Genomic DNA, 17,997 nt, shown 5'->3' on the forward strand with positions numbered 1-17,997 from the left:
GACTCTTCTCTCACACTTCCTTTTCTATGAGATTCGCCAACTTCCCTATTTACAGCAATATAATTGCCTTCTGCCACAGTCCCATTTCTTTATTTATAACAAACTCTTCACTCACCCATTTCCTTATTCATAGCAGTATCACGGCTTCACCAATTGTCTTCTCCGTTTCTTTATTTATTAACAAACTCTACTCACTCGCTTCCTTATTTATAGTAGTATAATTCTATTGAAGAATTTAATATACTATGTTAGTTTTACTTAACAGAAGCAAGTCTACATGAATTGAGCCTAGCTCTATCTCTCCTACTCTACACTACACTCGTCTAACAGAACTGGCTGTACATGGGAACTGGATTGCCTGCAGTCCAAAAGGAACTACATGGCCAGCAGCACATATTTAATGATTTTTTTTTTCTAATTAATGATAGGTGTCAGCACATATTTAATGATTTTTTTTCTAATTAATGATAAGTGTCAAGTGGAAGTATGCAGCTCAAGCATCTTAGCATCCTAAGAGACCGGTAGACTTTTTTTACATATTTCTTTTGGCTATAGAATCAATCTTTTCATGAAAGGGATTGTAGACAATTTTAAAAGTTGTAGACGATGCGAATCCATGCAAAAAAAAAAATGGTTGTGTACGTATTGTGGTACAAGCTTTCTTTCAATTTGATATATGTTGTACAAAAAAAAAAAAAAACTTTTTTCATTCATTCTAGATTTCTAGTCACATTCTACTTTCCCACTTTTATTCCTTACAATTTCCCTTATCATTTGGGAACAGGCTGCTGGCAGAGCACATGGCAGAACGCGGTAAGGCCTACCACAAACTCCTTTTAGAACATATCAATCAACATTGTTAATTTTACACAATGAAAAGTCATGAATTCTCATTCAGAACAAATAAAGAAAATGTTGAATACATAGAGAACACTGATCCGCAACTATCACAAGTCGAACAAACATCACACTAAAAGAAAATATTACGAGACCACCCAACATTTTCTTACACAATCACATTCACAACATCAACACTCAACACCTCTGGTTCCTATGACGTATTCTGAACAATTAATAAAATATCTAAAAGTATCTCTACAAGACTACATCTAACACGTAAAAACAAGTTGAAATTCAGATAATTACATCAAACAGGTGCTGTTCTCGAACATTGAGACAATGCATCTTCAACCCGATCATCATCTATCTTCTCAGACCTCAAGCTTGGTGGAATGTAAGCTCTGAAAATCAATTCCATATTGGGAACTTCCTTAAGTGTATTAGCTGCAACCTCAAGTGCTGGATGTTGAAAGGCGGGGTAAAATTTCTTTGCACAGACAAAACCAAAGATCAATGACAATATGGGAAGAGGAAGCACAAGTGGTGTATAGTAGAATTTCTGCGTCCCAAAGTACCCAAACATTGTAATTTGGTATAATATCAAAGATGCTAGTATACGGTTGTGTATGTGTGGCCACATTCTTCCATAACTTTCAAATGTTGGTACATAGACTTTGAGTGCCTGTTGATTAATACAAGTATACACAAACTCTTAAAATAATATATTTACTAACAGACTTGATTTCAAAATAACTTTTTAAAAGGACTAAATTGAGACTTAAAATAAGCATAGAGAAAATAGGTCATGCCCTGTGAAAAAGTTTAACAGAGTCATTTAATTACAAATCTTCATGGTAAGTTTATTGACTTTTACAATAAATACATTAAAAGTCATATCAACAGTGATTTTTTATTAGTTGACAGAGTGAAATTACATTATTAGTGTGTGATCATTAAACTTCATAAACATAAGGAATGAAAACTAAAATTTAGCCATATAAAATTACCACATAAAACATAAAACTGGGTTCATTAAACAAAATTCCAAGAACTTCACCTGATTTCGCAGAACAAGCCATCCTAGACCAAAATATAGAGCACCAAATGGGATTATCACAGGAGCAATAACAGAGTAACAGAAGACAATTGTGACAATCAGCATGTCACCAGGAACTCTAGTTCCATAACCAAGATCTCCTGGACGCCAAGCTTCTTTCAACTCAGCTTCAGTCTTGCAAAGATATTTTCTCTTCAAATGGTAGATAATAAGGGGAACTATTCGGGACAGTTCAAGACCATAGCCAATGAAAAATCTAAGACAAAGAAAAAACAATTAATTTGTGTCATGTCGAGTATTTAAAAATAAAGAAAAGGTGAAGTCTTTTCCTATTTATATGTCTAGTAGGAATAGTCCAAATTATATATTTTACACTTTGCACACAACATTAAGTGAGAAAATATTTGTTACAGATATGCTTTTGGAATACACAGTAACTCCTGCTTCAAAAAAATCTAGGAAAAGATAATAACTAGATATAATGCGAAAGCCATTTGTAGATGAAGCATGTCCTCTACATTTCCTTCTACCATCACCAGAAAGTGGATATGCGCTTTAACTTATAAATGAAAAAAATGAAGTATCACCACGGATAAATAAACTAAATAAAATGAAGTTAAGAAGTTATCTTACTTAAGGGCCACGTAGGTCAAGAAAAAAGTAGCATTGCCTGGGAGGCTTTCAGCTAGCAAGGACGAAATTTCATCCAACGTCGGGTGCTCCCGAATTCTCTTGAATGCTTTGAACAAGGTTCCACCAATAGTAACTCCAATGAAAACATTCAGTACGGTAAAATAAAAATATTTTCCTGATGCAGCCCTAACTGCATGACTTTCAGTTGGAATGCCTTCAAATTTAGACAAGAACAGAAGCAACTTGGGCAACAAAGCCAAGAAAATAATCAGCGCAAGTTGAGGGAGGTAAGCTTCCAACACTGTTCTCAAAGCCTTTATATTAACAATTGGCTTTATGAATGGGAGATATTTCACCAAATTATCCAAAGTAGTAAATGCAGATATAAATGTAATTGGAATCATGTAGAAGAATATAGTCAGTGCCACAATGAAATACACCAAGTATTGCCTCAGCTCTCTCTGAAAGTACTTGATTTTCAAATTAGGCCATATTAGTTGATTGGGTTCCGGAGCATCAAAGACTGACCAAGTGTCAACCATTTGAGCATGCAAACTCTGAGATGCAGATGCTGCAACCACCCTACTTGAGAAAAATACTACAGCAGCATCTTGCTGCTTCTCTCTGAGAGTGACCTTTTGCTCAGATTCCAATCTGGCCTCGAGTTCATTAATCTTCTTATTGCAATACTCTATGGTATCCACCTTTTTACCAACAAGTCCAAGGAAGCCAGTCTTGTTTGTAGGTCTTGTTCCTTCTGGTTTTGCAGTTGTTTTGGACCCTTCATATACTGCTTCAGCATGGGCAAGCTTCTTCTTATACTTTTCTAATGACCCCCAAATCTTGTTCGCCTGTTGACAATAAACATAGAGAAATTAAATTATATGTTAAAATTTTCACAGGAAGGAAAAACTATTTAGATATTTGGCATTCTCTCTTAGGTTCCTAAATGCCACAGAAATCAGAAAATGGAAAGATGTGCTCTAATGCAAAGGCCATGTGTTATAGGATATTCGTTAGTTGTGTTAGTTGGTTATAGATTGTTAGTTAGTTTGTCAATTAGTTCCTTGATTGTAAGTACTAGTCTAACAAGCTCTATAAGCAGGACATGCATCACACTCATTTGCATATTTTCATATTAATCAATATAATGGGTTACTTTAATAGAATTCCTCTCATGTTCTGTCATCTCTGTGATGTATGGCAACATCAAATGGGTGTTACATGCATCATCTATCAAAATTCTGATTTGGAATCAGAAATAATAAAGTTAATCCAGAGGGTATGGAAAAAGGCAATGGAACGAACACCTTACCTCTTTGTTGTCTGTTACAATCATAGATCTGTAAAATGTCTCAGGATAGATGGTTCTAAAGTAATAGTCAACCTGCTCCTTCCTAGTCTGACCTTGAGGAGCATGAGGTATGTCTCTCACAACTATAGCAAACTGTTCAGGCTTCACATCAGGAGACTTAAGAGCTTCAGCTCGCAGGCATGACACATGCTTGTAAGCCCTCCATAGGAGAACAAAGGTAACAATTGAGACCCAATAACAGGCAATAAAAAATCCCCACAACCTTGAACTACTTGCCTACACACACAAAAAGTTATTCAGTCTCTGGCATTATTATCATCCAAAGGTATTAAAGAAACTGATTTGCTGTTTAACTCAGGAAAAATACAGGTCATTACTTTCTCACACATACACTCAGCTAATTAGTTGAACAAAAGGAAAATTTACTATAAGACTATTGAAAAAAAAGGCTATGCAACACTGATCTTACCGTGATGTTAGCCATTGATAACTTGTCGAGTTCACTGAAAGTTCCGTTGCTAGATGTTTGTGTCTTACTTTGTGCCTTCATACCATGGTCAGTAACAGAAAGAGGCAGAAGAACCGGTAGCAGAATAACTCCAGATAAAACTAGGATACTCAACACTAGCAGAGAACAGAAAGAATAACAATTAAAAATTGAATGCTGACTTCATTAATCATTCCAGAAACATGTTATAGATAACAACTGCAAAATACTAAAGTTTACAACCAGACAAACATATTTATAGGAAAAACAAATATTTTAGTGGAAAAGAATTCTCTTTTCTTTCTATATCATATGATGTGAAGACAGATTTTGAGAATGAAAACACAATGCAATAGTCTACCAGCCCCAAAAGTCACAAGTAAGCAATGCATATAGTGGAGCATCTTGCCTACACAAGCAATAATTGGGTTGTCAAAACCAAACCATTTATTTAAAACTGCACTATGCTGAAGGAATAGCAGAAAAAGAAAACCCCACTCCTTCAGAATAACGATTAAGAAAATGATGAACAGAGTTGCAAGAAAATAACCTTATGTGCCTTAGAATCAGGAAACAACTCAACAATCACAACATAAGCAAACTGAATAACATAGGACTTTCTTAATATAATTCAAAGTTTTCTTTCCTCGTTTTCCAAAACACCAGTCTAGCAAATAGAACTAGGAGTTTGTCCTTTACATTTCATACAAAAATGAGACGAAGACCTTAGCTTGAGATTTCAAGTACGACTTAAATTTTCTCAAAATTGAAAACCCATTCCTGAGAATTCTGCGCCCTTAAAAGCAAAAACTGAACTGCTTGCCTTTAGTGCTTCTGTTCTCCCATCAGAATTGAAGTTTTACCTCGGTAATCTATGTTCGCCTTTAATCAACTATTACACGAATTACTGATGTGAGTTGAAACTCCAATTCTAATCCTAGAACAACATCAAAAACACCAAAGAAGCTGTATGCAAGTTTTGTTTTGTCCTATAGAAAATCTCAGTGTCTAACTGTTTGAAAATCTTAGTATCTATCTAAAGGGTGAATAGTGAATACAAAGAAATGCTGTTGTTTCATGTAAAAAAACTTCTTCAAAAACAGAAAACAAAGTAAAGAAAGGAAGAAACAAAAAAAAAAAAAACGTTTTTTCAAGGCAAATATGATCAGGTTATTATCTTATGAAGATACTTTCCTAAAAAGAAAATCAGAGATTCAGATCTTCAACAAAGAAGGTATGCACTGTTATTGAGATTAGAAAAAAAAAAAGAAAAAGAAAAGGGGACAAACCAGTGGTGAGAAAGACAAAGTAAACGGCAGTGTCGACCCCAGACATGGCAATAACATCACGTTCTGAAGAAGACACAGCCTCTTTGATCCAAGAGAAAGGGTTGCGGCTCTTGTACCCTCCTTCCAACCCCTTCAAGATCCTGTTGGGGTAGTACACCACATTGTTCCCAGGCCTACTTGATAGAAACGCAAACACAATCATCAAAACCAGAAATATCACAAACGAAGTCCCCAGGGACGTCAAGAACGAAGTAAAATCCATCTTGCCCTCTCACTAATTTTTCCTCTCTACAACACAACACAAACTCCTTCACGTGTTCTTGTTCTTCCACATCAATGCCTCCTCACAAATTATAATATAGCCGTTACTGCTTCCTTCATTCAAAGCAACCGTTGCAAATGAAAAAAGGAGATATTTTTCATTAGCAAAGGTTGTGTTAGTTGTGTTTGTGGGGGCACCTTTACGTTATGGATTGCTTGTGCTCAATTTATGTAACGAAGGCTTTGAATGTTATTTAGTTTGCGTGGAAAGAAAGTGTGGGATGAGTGTGCTCGTGAGAGCGGAAATAATAGGAGCTGTTCCAAAGGACAAAACTTTGTCATTTCCGTTTGTGAAAGTAAGCAACACTTTTATATCACAAACATGCCCCTAATGTTTTACTTAAATACCGATATTACCCTTCAATATTTGGGATCAGGGATCCCGTACTTTGTTTACCTAAAAATAGAAAGAATATAGAATATAGAATATTAGAGGGGAAAAAGTAGATGTTTGAGTAATGATAGATTGATAGGTTCTTTCTTTTTTTTTTTTGTCATGATGATAAGGTTATTTGTGAAGGTAGTCATTAGTTGTTGTATGAAGCATAAATTTGTTAGTACTGTACTTTTTTATTGTGAAAAAAAAACTAATATGAAATTAGTTTAGTCAAATTTAATTAGTGTTCTTTTGATGAATGCTAAGAGCTCTTGTGGAGGAATAAGAATAACTCATTGCAGATGACAATCATGACATGGGTGTTGATCTAGTTAGATGTTGTTACACTTTTTTTTCCTTCTGAACACTTTAGTAATTAAGAAAAAATTACTTCAAATCACCTTAATTAAATTTTAATGCACACTCACTAAAGTTTATGCAACATATTATTATTATTATTATAAATTGTATTGGGAAAAAATTCGGGACCCTACTCACGTGTTCTCCATGAGATTCTCAAGGAAGTCAAAAGATATTATATGATGCATTCTATATTATACCAACCTTTCTCCATCAGAAGAGCATAACTATACTTGTCTGTTACGTGTCGAGAAAGAAATAATAAGTAGAATAATCATCATTATTATATTGAAAATAAATATTTATTGAGATTTGCAAGACTAGTTTATTGCTATGATATATTGACGATTTTATATACTTTTTCTAAATCACCGAAATGCCAATTCACGAGAGGATGTTTAGTGCTGAAGTTGCGGTAGCTTATCGTGGACGTGCTATATCCCCACGATTTCATTCACAATTCACATATATTTAATAAATTATTCACTTTATAGCCCACCATTCACAAATTAAGAAAATCAAATCATTTCGTCGATTCATTAATGCATGTATAATACCTATTTTTAATTAAACTTTTGTATATATAAACATACAATATTGGACCATATTTCCTAAAAAATAAATACTCTTTTTTTGTCTGGCTACACAACCTTGTATTGATGGCCCATAAAGGCTACACAACATAACCTAGTGTGGGGCGCGCTTTACATTAAGGAAGGTGAAGTATGTTGGAGCTATTCATGAAGCTTTTGTGGATAGAAAAAATGTTTTTCCTTTTCCAAACTGTTCTTCGTGTTGTATGTCTATTTTAAGAATTGTGTTAATATTTAATTATAAAAATAATTACCACAAAGTTATTTGTCTTTGTATTGTTCTCTTTAAAACGATGTCGTTTTGAGAGTTGTGTTAATATTTAATTATAAAAATAATTATCATAAAACAACGTTGTTTTAAAGGAACAACACGAGATGGAAAGAGACAGGAAAGAAATTAATTTTTAAGATGGGTTATAGCAAAATCCAACTAAATACAAAGTTTATTGAGTATAAGTAATGAACCTTAAATATTTTTCTCTTTTAAGCATCTCTTCTGCAGAGTAACGGGATCATTATTATTTTTGTATCTAATTAAAATTAAAGTTTCTCTCGGTCTATCTACTGCCCTCTGAGATCATTTAGAAGTCGTAGTTCTTTGTGTGTTTTGAGAAATCGGAAGAATCACAATGAATTGGTTTGAACGTATAAGCCTGCTAAAAAAATTTCAGAAGACAAATAATCAACTTGGTGAATTTTTTCGAAACTTTCTAATAATTATTTAAAAGTTATATCTAAAATAATATCTAATTATTAATATTGTAATTTACAGTAATAGTATCATCAAAATTAAACTCATATATGCCATACGTGCAAATTTTTATTTTAAGGTGTTTAGTACACATTATATTTATTATAAGAATCAGTAAGTTGGAATTAGTCAAATAGTTGACTTTCGGAAATGAAAAAGTTAACTCGCAAAAATGTACGCGTCAAAGTATGCCAACTAGAACTATTAATTTACCAAACAAACTAATTTTTACATGTGTGTACATCAATATGTACATTCTTTTAAAAATCAAAGACGACAAACTACTAAAAATGTCAAAATAAGATCGAGTGAGGCATATAAAATAGATACAACTAGGATTACGAAGAGGTAGCTAAGATATACAACTTTCCAATTCGAGCAAATTGCTAATTAATAAATTATAAGATGCTTATCAATTATCATCAAAAGCACGTAGTATAGCTATAGATGGCATAATCTTGATCTGTATTGACGGTTGCGTTGCGTCATCATTGATCATTATACATTGATTATATTGCATTAAATATGGTAGTTGAGTTTGATTAGACAAAAAGAAAAAAGAGGACCCAGTGGGTCATAATGTGCGTGATATTTATGAACAGAGTAATTGGGTGATTATCGCGAAGGGTAACCTGGTAATTTCATGGAATATGGATATTAAAATCAGTTAACAGGTAATAGTCTACTTTCCATGTTTAGTGCAGAGCCTTTGTTTGTGACTGTTAGCTCACACAGGCATGTTGCTGTCGACGTGGATGGCATATCCAACTGACACGTGTCAATGACACATGAGACAGATGTCACATGGGTGTGTTGCCGACAAGGGACACGGAAGAGAAAACGGGGTCCACATATTGGATAAGATGCTATGCTTAACTTTAAGACCATTCAGACCACCAAAAATTTAAATTCCTTACTTTTTTGTTTCTTTCATTCTTAGCATAATCAATTTGGATTGCATATTGAAATCCAAAACAAATAATTATTTCTATTTTTCTTCATATTTTGGAGGTCCAGATAAACTCTAGTAACTATAAAAAAGTTGGTGTAGTTAGATAAATATTAGATTCATATTTTACAAACATATAAGTTTGAATTTTGTGGTGGATGTGAAGATTTTATCTTTGGGTAATCTGTAAATAATGTAAATGTTGTTTAAATCTTAAAAAATTTGTTTTGATCTTAGTGAGTCTCTGAAACTTAGTTTATCTATTTTTATTTTCAGAAAAAAATGGCTGTGGCAGATAATAACACGTGAGTAGAGCCATGGCACGTGCCAGCTACTGAGAGAAATGAGAATACTGTGGTAGGGTAGAGAGCAGAGGGGGACCATACACGTTGAGTTTTTGAAACTCAAACACGCGGTGGACACGGATGAACTCAAAGGATAATAAGAAAAGAAATAAAACCATTAAATCCTTTTCTCTATTCTCTACTTTTGTGGACCCATTGTCAACAATTGTCATCATAGACCAACATTTCTCTGATTTTCAGGAGATTCAGTTATATGCTTTTCATTTCATTTTTTTAAAGGTGTTCAACACTCAACAGCTACGAGTACAAATTTTTGTTGTTAAAATATTATGTAATAAGTTCAGATTTTGTTATTGAAGTGTAAAGCTGATTGGACAAAGGTGCTGAACGTCCCCTGCTTTTAGTTAGCTTTCATTTCACGTTTTAAGAATTAGAGTAAAATATGTATGTGTAACAACAATAGCCACAAGTATTTTTCTCCTTATAAAATTATTTTAAAACATCACCTGAATTCTTGCTCCTAATTATAAAAATGATCTTGCTAATAAGTATCCTTAGAAAATTAGTTAAAAAACTAATATTTATTGTAAAAATATAAGAAAACATAAAAAAATCATAAACAACATAATTTTGTTCATCAATAATAAAAAAAAAATCTCTTAATTTCTTAACCAATGTTTTAAGAATATTTTCTAACGCCTTGTAAAGAATAGGGAGATGATGAAAAAAGGGGAGAGTCAGTAAGGACTGCTGGAGTAATGATCTCTCTTCCAATGTGGAATGATCATGAACACAAACTAAACAAATCACTAACTGTTTTTTCACCTTTTTGTCAAGGTGGGCCAAATACGTTTTCGAAAGCCCAATGATTATTAAAAACAAAAACAGGAAGACATGAGAGGACAAAATCCAATTACCTTTAACCTTAATGCAAAGTTTTAATGACCACGAACGCAATTTCTTTTGTTTTACTTCAATTATACAGTACTTTTAAATACAATATCAAGATCAAGATACTATACAAACCAAACTTAAAGACTCGCCACGGTTTAATTTGATTAGTAAAATACATTTTGGTTTGACATGCAAATTCATGGACAGTAAATTCACCACCATGCTAAATTCTATTTCTTTCAAATTGAATGTGTAGTGCATTTTGTAACTTTTTCCAATACTATTCTACGTGGAAGTAGGTACAAGAATGACAATGATACAATGGTCAATGGCAAATCATCTGAAGTTGCAGCATCTTGCACGACCTCTTGACAACTTGTCCCATAGGCAGACCATTTGCCTTGGTGATTGATAATGTGCAGTGAAGTAGCCCTCCATGCATCCATACTGACAAAACTTCCAGTTGTGAGAGTACTGAACGGCCGCCACCGTGTTGTTAAATTTCTCAACCCACATTCCCATGCTTACATCCTCCATTTTAAAGAGCTGCAACCAGAAATAAATATTTCCCCAATCAATATTATGTACTGATAAAGCAAACTGGAACTGGAAAGTGGTTATAGAATATGTATTAAGGATGAAAGGTCAAGGAATCAATTAAAGTTTCTGGTAACAAACCCGCAGTCTCCTCTCCTTGTGTTGAGATATGATGAAAGTAACAATGTCTCTGGAAATTATGTATGCAGGGCCATTTGCGTAAGGAGGATATACTGCTTCAGGCCACTCCTGTGCCAATTAATATAATCCGTAAGAGAAGAGAGAAGAGAGCTTGAGAAATTATTAGGTAGTCTAAGATCATCACGGTCTACACTAATTTTTACATGACACATAATCAAGTGTTATTAATTTTTTTTTCATACAGTAAAAAGATTGAGTATATGTCACATAGAGATTTATCAGAACCATAGATATACGGTGTTCCCAAACTACCTCAATTTCTTAGGGAGGTGGGGAATATAGATAGTAATATTCTATGCATTCTATTTTGCTAGTCACCAACTAGTAAGACAAGGACAAACAAGGAAAATGAAATTCTAATAAATAATGCAAAAATAAAATACGAAAACTCCTAACAAGATTTCTCACATTAATGTATCAAATACACAAAAATCACATGGGACCAAAAGTAGCAGTCTAACACCCTAGAGTAGTAGGGCCAGGGCCCTGAATTCCAGTTAAAATAGTGCTTGCCACAAGTTTAAGATTAATAGAGCCGATACATGGGTATCAATTAATCCAACTACGGTCCCATAGAGTTGGTGGTACTGGTACATAGCTATCAATGCAGAAGCCCTACATTTTTTTACCCCACCTTTGTTTAAGACCCTATTTTGGGCAAAACAAGTTTCACATGCATATAAGGGTCTGTTGGAATACACATATAACTAAATACCTAATCTCTATTTATAAGCTTCATTAAGTGCTGGAAAACTATCATTTCAACAACCAAACAGAAATGTACAGACTTGCATACTAGCTACTAGTTCAACTAAATATGACAACTATCATACCTCAAAAGTAACAGCCCATTTGCCATTTCTTAGAGGCCGATGCAAGAGATTGAGATTGCCCATATAAAAGGGCTTTTTCCGGGGTACAGCTTCAATTTCTTTTAAGACAGTATCCACCCTGATAAAAGTGTCATCATCACATTTCAAGACATATGCAGCAGTCACATTTTGAATCTGCATGAAAGAAAATTGGCTTATATAACCAGAGACAACAGAAAATGGACTGGTAGCCACGAGAGTTGCACATTTTGAGGGAGGTGACAGATATTAGATGGACAAATGCAATTTCACTTACCCCCAACATGTGTACAAAATAGAAGAAACACAAAAGCAGACAAACTCACCCCAAACTCACAGATGGCCATGGTTTTAAGCACAACAAGCTCATAGCGGTCCATAAAGGGCAAAATGACAATGTCACCAAAGTAAGCAGCTTCTTTCCTAAGCACCGCATTTACTTCCTTCCTTGGATTCTTCATGTTGATGAATAAAAATTAGAACAGGTACAAAACACAGAAAAATCAGCCATATCATATCAATAAGAGTAATAATAATAGTGAAAAAGAGAAAAATAAAATACATAGAAAGCCCTTGAATTCCCAACAATTACATAACTGGTTGCGGTTAAATTCAGAAAATGATTTTCTCTTCACAAATTGAATTGTATTTCATAGAACTCTGATATATCGTCATTTATTTACATTATTATGTTACTCAGTCCAAAGGGAAAATTATTTATAATAACCAATACAAAAGTATTACAAATATAAGAAGTAATTTGCACAAGCAATAAAGGTACCCTTAAGCCAATCAATGTAGTTACTAAAGGCATAATCCAAAACACCATTCTCATGCAAATATAAACTATTTATATAAGCTATATGAAATGATGAAGATTGGAAAAATCAAACTTGTCGAAATCTTAATGCGAAGAGCCTCATGGAACCCAAAATAGCTAAGGTGATAACTGGTCTTAGCTTTGCTTAGCAATACACTTAAATTGGCGGGTTCCATTGCCAATGTAGATCATAAATTGACTAGCTGTTCTATGAAGGCTAAATGCATGCAATGCCTAAGAAAACCTGATTCTAGAGCACACCACATCTTTTTTACTTTCTAAAATCAATGTCAGCAGCCGACAAGTCAGGTATGGCTATCACATCTAAATTTATTACAAATATTGGCAATTAATTATAGCCAGACAACAAATATTAGCTTAAGTTTTCTTCCGTGTCACATACTTTTCTGTTTATTTTATTTAAATTTCCTAGTGAATGAAACAGATCCTAGCTCTTCAAACCTTAAGAAACTGCTAATTAAAATAAGTAGCAACCACATTCTATTCACATAAGCTTTTTGGCCATCAAATTGAAGGATACGCAAAATAGCCCCAGTTAAAGGTCAAATAAAAATTTGACATTGCCCCCTCAGGATTTAAGTTCATACTTTTACCCCCAAAACTGCAATACCGCAGAAAGCTTGTGTTTATCTTCTCCATGAAAGTAGTTCTACGACATTCTTGGTATGATGTAGAATAATCCAAGAGTGATCTCGTAACAGGGGACTCCCCTAATAAACAAACCAAAAGCACTCATCTTGACGGGGTGTTCCTCCAACTCAAATATCAGAAACTCATTGTTTCCTTGAATGAAGGAAATCCCATATCACATAATCAAGTGTCTCAAATGCCTACTTTGAAGGTTTATTTATAGACCAAGCAAAACCATACATCTTAGTAAAGCAAGTTATTCCTATTCTAAGCTGAAATATGATTATTTAAAATAGAATAAAGTACCTAAATACGAAATCACAATAAACTATCCCAAACCAATAACCCTTATTGTGGCAATGAAACCCTAAATAAAATAATAAAACTATATAATCCAATCTGCATTATGGTATCATGCATTTCTTCATGCTCACACCAGATTAAAATAAAGGTTGTGTTTCTTCTAAACGAGTCACTTATATGCTTCTATGCCAAATAAAAATAAAGCCAGCAGCCTTACCAATGCAACAAAGAATCGCACTACTACATCTGAAGACTTGATTGCAGCTGCTTGCATCCATGTTTTTCGAACTGCCATACGTTCTGCAAAGTGATTTGAAGCAGAAAGAACTCCAATAAAAAGTTTAACAGCATGTTTAGGTAGAGCACTGGCTTTCCAGGTCTCCGACATTTCCAGTACCCTTTGAGGTGAGAAACTTGGATGTGAAGTAGGGAGAGAAGTAGCATAAACTGAATGAACATCGAGATCCCCTTTAACTACCAATCCTGTAGCATCTTCAAGTGTAAAACCCTAATGATAATGTGGAAAACAAAAATCAGCCGGACAAAATGGTAAGAGACATATCACCATCAGTATAAATTATAATATGACTGAGGATACACCATAGATCAAAATCCTCTGTCTATGGAACCCCACATAAATGCAAGAGGAATTCACCACCTTGAAATTCATATGTTTCTGAAGTCTGTTAGAATATTAAATGTTACTATTTATGCTAGATTATATAATCAACTATGTATTATGCATATTAGCTGGTAATTAATCCCCAAGTTAGCTGCTGATAATTAGGCTGTAACTTAGTTTCTAGTTAACTCCGAATTACCTCCTTGATTGCTCCAGTGATTGATTGTAATAAAGCTATAAATAAGAGATCAAGTGCAGCCCATTAGCACAAACTTATCCCAATAATTCTCTCTTTCAACCAAGCAGATTCCGTAAAATAAAAGGAACAACATTAAGTAATGTTTATCATGACTAAGCTAATCACACAATTTTACTCTATAAAGATATTCAGTGGAAACATAAGATGAAATCATCTGCCATGTCTCAATTAACTTACTGTCCGATATGGAAATGAAGTCATATGGCGACCCCCAACATTAATATGGTATCCATCAACACCAGCACGTAATGTAAGGACAAACATTCTACCCTCAGCAAAAGGAAATGGCCAGGTCACTTCTGGCTTCTGCTTACGTCCTATAAACCGCTTGAACCATGATGTTGTCTTGGATTCTTTTGAATCTACAATGTCATTCCGCATCCATTTTTCACATCGCCTAAACCCATCAACTGCCAAGCATGATCAAAAGATTTACTTATATATCAAATATCAAATTAACACTCACAAAGAAGATCAAAGAATTCTGCAGAAAAAGAGATTAAAAGATTATGGAACTCCATTATCATTATTTTAGACCTAATGCCATTCTATACAAAATTATTACTCCACTACATTATAAAATAGTCAAACACTAAAAAATTATTGTGTGCTTCCTCCATACTATTATTTATTAAATATTAATAAACATCAAATGAATAGCCATATTGCAAAACTCAAGAAGTTATATTAATATCCTTGTCTATTTAGTCATTTACTTTCTTGTGATTCTACAAACTGATCAAACATGGCTGCATAATCATGATGGACATACACTGCCAGCAAAAATATGTTGTCATGTCGATATAGTCTTAACATCCTTGGATTTTACATCAATGAAATCTGGAAATGGAACCATGTATCTCTAAAACCAGATCAAGCAAGGACAATCTTGCATCTGGCGTGATTCTTAGTGTTTGGATTTGATCAATGTTTACCCCAAAACAGCTTTTCAGCCAAAACCTCTCACTGCAACATTTTCATTAAAGGCTTTTCAGAAAACAAAACAAGCTAATCCAAACATGCCCTGCTACTATATATTAACCATATAATTTATGACGAGAATAAGCATTACATCTGCTGTGTTTCTATAAATCAATAGCATACAACAACAAACAAACATACAATAGGTTTTCTTTTGCTAATCATTTAAGCAACAAGGCACTCCTTATTACTCATTTTATCTTGCTTCTTTTTCCCTCTTATTCCATCAGTTCCAAGATTACTAAACCTATTTACTTTTCTGGTTTCAACTCACTCTACAGTTTACATCATCACAATGAAAATCTATCCTGCAACACTTTTTATCCTATATAGCATGCTCAAAATGAATATGAAGATGATAAAATCGTACCAAGCATTTCTTCAGCAACCTCAGATGGCAAACCATCACATCTTTGAGCTGTTCCCCAGTGCATTCGATAACAGTTATTATGCTCAATAACTGGCCGTTTGCTCCAATCCCCTCTTAACCTAGGATTCAAGTGAAGAATCTTAGGAGGATCTTCCCCTTCCACTGATTTTAGCCCTTGTAATTCAACCACAAACTGCGAAACCGAAACCAATGCCAATCCATCACCTTTCCTTGACCTTGCAAGCACAGGAGCATACTCCTTATGAGCATAATGGGGTGTCCCCACCACAGTGATAGAAGAACCAGCAGCAAGACCACAAGGAATAAACATCAAGCCATCCCCCTTTAACAAATCTGCCCTGTTCATCGATATCCAAGAAGGACAAGACTTGGTCCTTCCTTCAATTATAGAGCTTTCTCCAGCCCCCTTGTCACCAACCTGCTCCAATTCTTTCCAAGCCTTCAACCCCAATGTCCAAGCCTCATCTGCCATTCTCTCCAGCACTGACAAATCACCGGTCCGGTTCCTTTGCCGCAAGATTTCCCCTGTAATCCTACCATATGCATCCAAAATCTGCTTCACAGATTCAGTGCCATGATCTTCTTCCTTCATTGGTTCCTCCTTTGGCCTCAAGGGAGCATCTTGGTCCCTATCATCCACTAACCTCCAATGAAATGCATCTTTATAAACAGAACTTACAAAGGGTTTGCTCAAATCTGCATCTTCAGTATCCTCAATAGTTGCTACCTTATCCAATCCAATTCCATCGTAACTCTCATCCCCACTTAACGATGACACAACTTTCGTAAACTGTGAAAAATTACACGATATAAAAACCAAGTATAACACCCCAACACCAAACAAGAAATGAGACAACCTAAACCTCCTCGAACTGGGAGGTTCAGTTTTCAATCTCTTCATCTTCAAAAAAAAAAAAAAGAAAAAAAAATGTAGTCTACAACAAGCCCCTCAAGCAACCCGAAAACGTGAAGGCAAAAACCCACCAATCCAAAGAAAGCGACGTGTCAACGTGTTGGTGGGTTTGGAGGGAAAGAATCAAACTTTCAAGTCAAATCAAATCAACCAATGCCGCAATGATTCAAGCACTGCCATGGGAGGCGCAGTGGTTCACCATGTGGGAAGCAGCATCTGCAGAAAATGGTGATGGGGTGAAGAATGCAATGGTGAAGGGACTCAGATCTTCGATGGTGAAAACAGAGGAGTCGAAGCAAGGGTAGGTAGTTTTGAATGTAACTCGATCGGTACTAGAAAGAGAGGAAGGAACTGTACAAGGGGGGGAAATAAATAAATTTCAATTCTTAAGTACTGACTGTGTATCTGCAATTTTTTTTACTTTAGTATGGTTAATGTTTTGTGTGGAATACAAAAATTAGTCAGATAGGTTAGTTGGTTCAACGAGATTTTGGTTCTAAATTTTGTATTTTACACACAAAAAATTATGATTGAAAGAAAACAATTTTATTAAAAATGGATTGATTAAATTTTTTATCAAAAATTAATCATTAATAAATCATAACAAATACAGAATTTTGATGGAGTTTCATAAGTATTGTTAGTATTATTTTTTATTAAAATTAAAAGTTTACTTCGGCAATTCACACATAATATAAGATTATATACTTACAAGGTTTGATACAGTTAATAGATGACTGAGAAGTTTGATATTCTAACTTTACATATAAGGAAAACTATCTTAAAGTATAAAAATATATTGTTTACATAAAAGAAGATAAAGATTCTATAAGTTTTCAATAAAAATTATCTAATTTTTTTAATTCTAATTAGAAAACAATATTATAAAGTTGCATTTAATTTTTTTTCTTTCTACGTTGATAAATGATAACTTGCTTTTCAACGAAGGAAATGTGATAACCTGCGGGATAGATGAGTTTGAAATGCTGGATTGGGACAGCAAATCAAATAAACTTTATACAGTTGCAATTAAGTTTTGGGTAAGGCTGTAATGGGTCATACTTATTCAAAATTAATCTTGCAAGATTTTTTTTTTTTTTTAAAAAGATAAAAGTTTAAGTTCAGTTGATTTTGATTAACTTTAAAATTGTAAAAACATACTTTTTAGTGTTTGTTTGAGTATCCGTTCACTAAAGAAACTCCTTTGTATTTTTGGAGCCGATGAAAGTTTGAAGCTTTATGAACGATTTTTCAAATAGGCTCTTATATTTTGAGAGAAAATAATGCATATAGGTAAA

General features: G+C 34.1%; 2 protein-coding genes across 2 annotated transcripts; both read right to left on the reverse strand.

The window, feature by feature from the left end:
* Positions 1–863: 863 nt before the first annotated feature.
* Positions 864–6,240, reverse strand: LOC100797118 (CSC1-like protein ERD4). Its single transcript, XM_003542900.5, has 6 exons — positions 5,622–6,240; positions 4,315–4,469; positions 3,846–4,121; positions 2,531–3,381; positions 1,898–2,153; positions 864–1,522 (listed from the first exon to the last, which is right to left on the reverse strand). The coding sequence occupies exons 1-6, from the start codon at positions 5,881–5,883 to the stop codon at positions 1,148–1,150; spliced, it is 2,175 nt and encodes a 724-aa protein (XP_003542948.1). The 5' UTR covers positions 5,884–6,240; the 3' UTR covers positions 864–1,147.
* A 4,067-nt stretch (positions 6,241–10,307) lies between these two features.
* LOC100790430 (hydroxyproline O-galactosyltransferase GALT2) lies at positions 10,308–17,066 on the reverse strand. The gene is made up of 7 exons (XM_003541625.5): positions 15,766–17,066; positions 14,592–14,824; positions 13,751–14,041; positions 12,086–12,214; positions 11,742–11,915; positions 10,849–10,956; positions 10,308–10,716 (listed from the first exon to the last, which is right to left on the reverse strand). Exons 1-7 carry the CDS (start codon positions 16,685–16,687, stop codon positions 10,507–10,509), a joined length of 2,067 nt encoding a protein of 688 aa, XP_003541673.1. The 5' UTR covers positions 16,688–17,066; the 3' UTR covers positions 10,308–10,506.
* Positions 17,067–17,997: the final 931 nt, after the last annotated feature.

Source organism: Glycine max, chromosome 13 (genome assembly GCF_000004515.6).
Source record: "Glycine max cultivar Williams 82 chromosome 13, Glycine_max_v4.0, whole genome shotgun sequence".
In the NCBI taxonomy this organism is placed as follows: domain Eukaryota; kingdom Viridiplantae; phylum Streptophyta; class Magnoliopsida; order Fabales; family Fabaceae; genus Glycine; species Glycine max.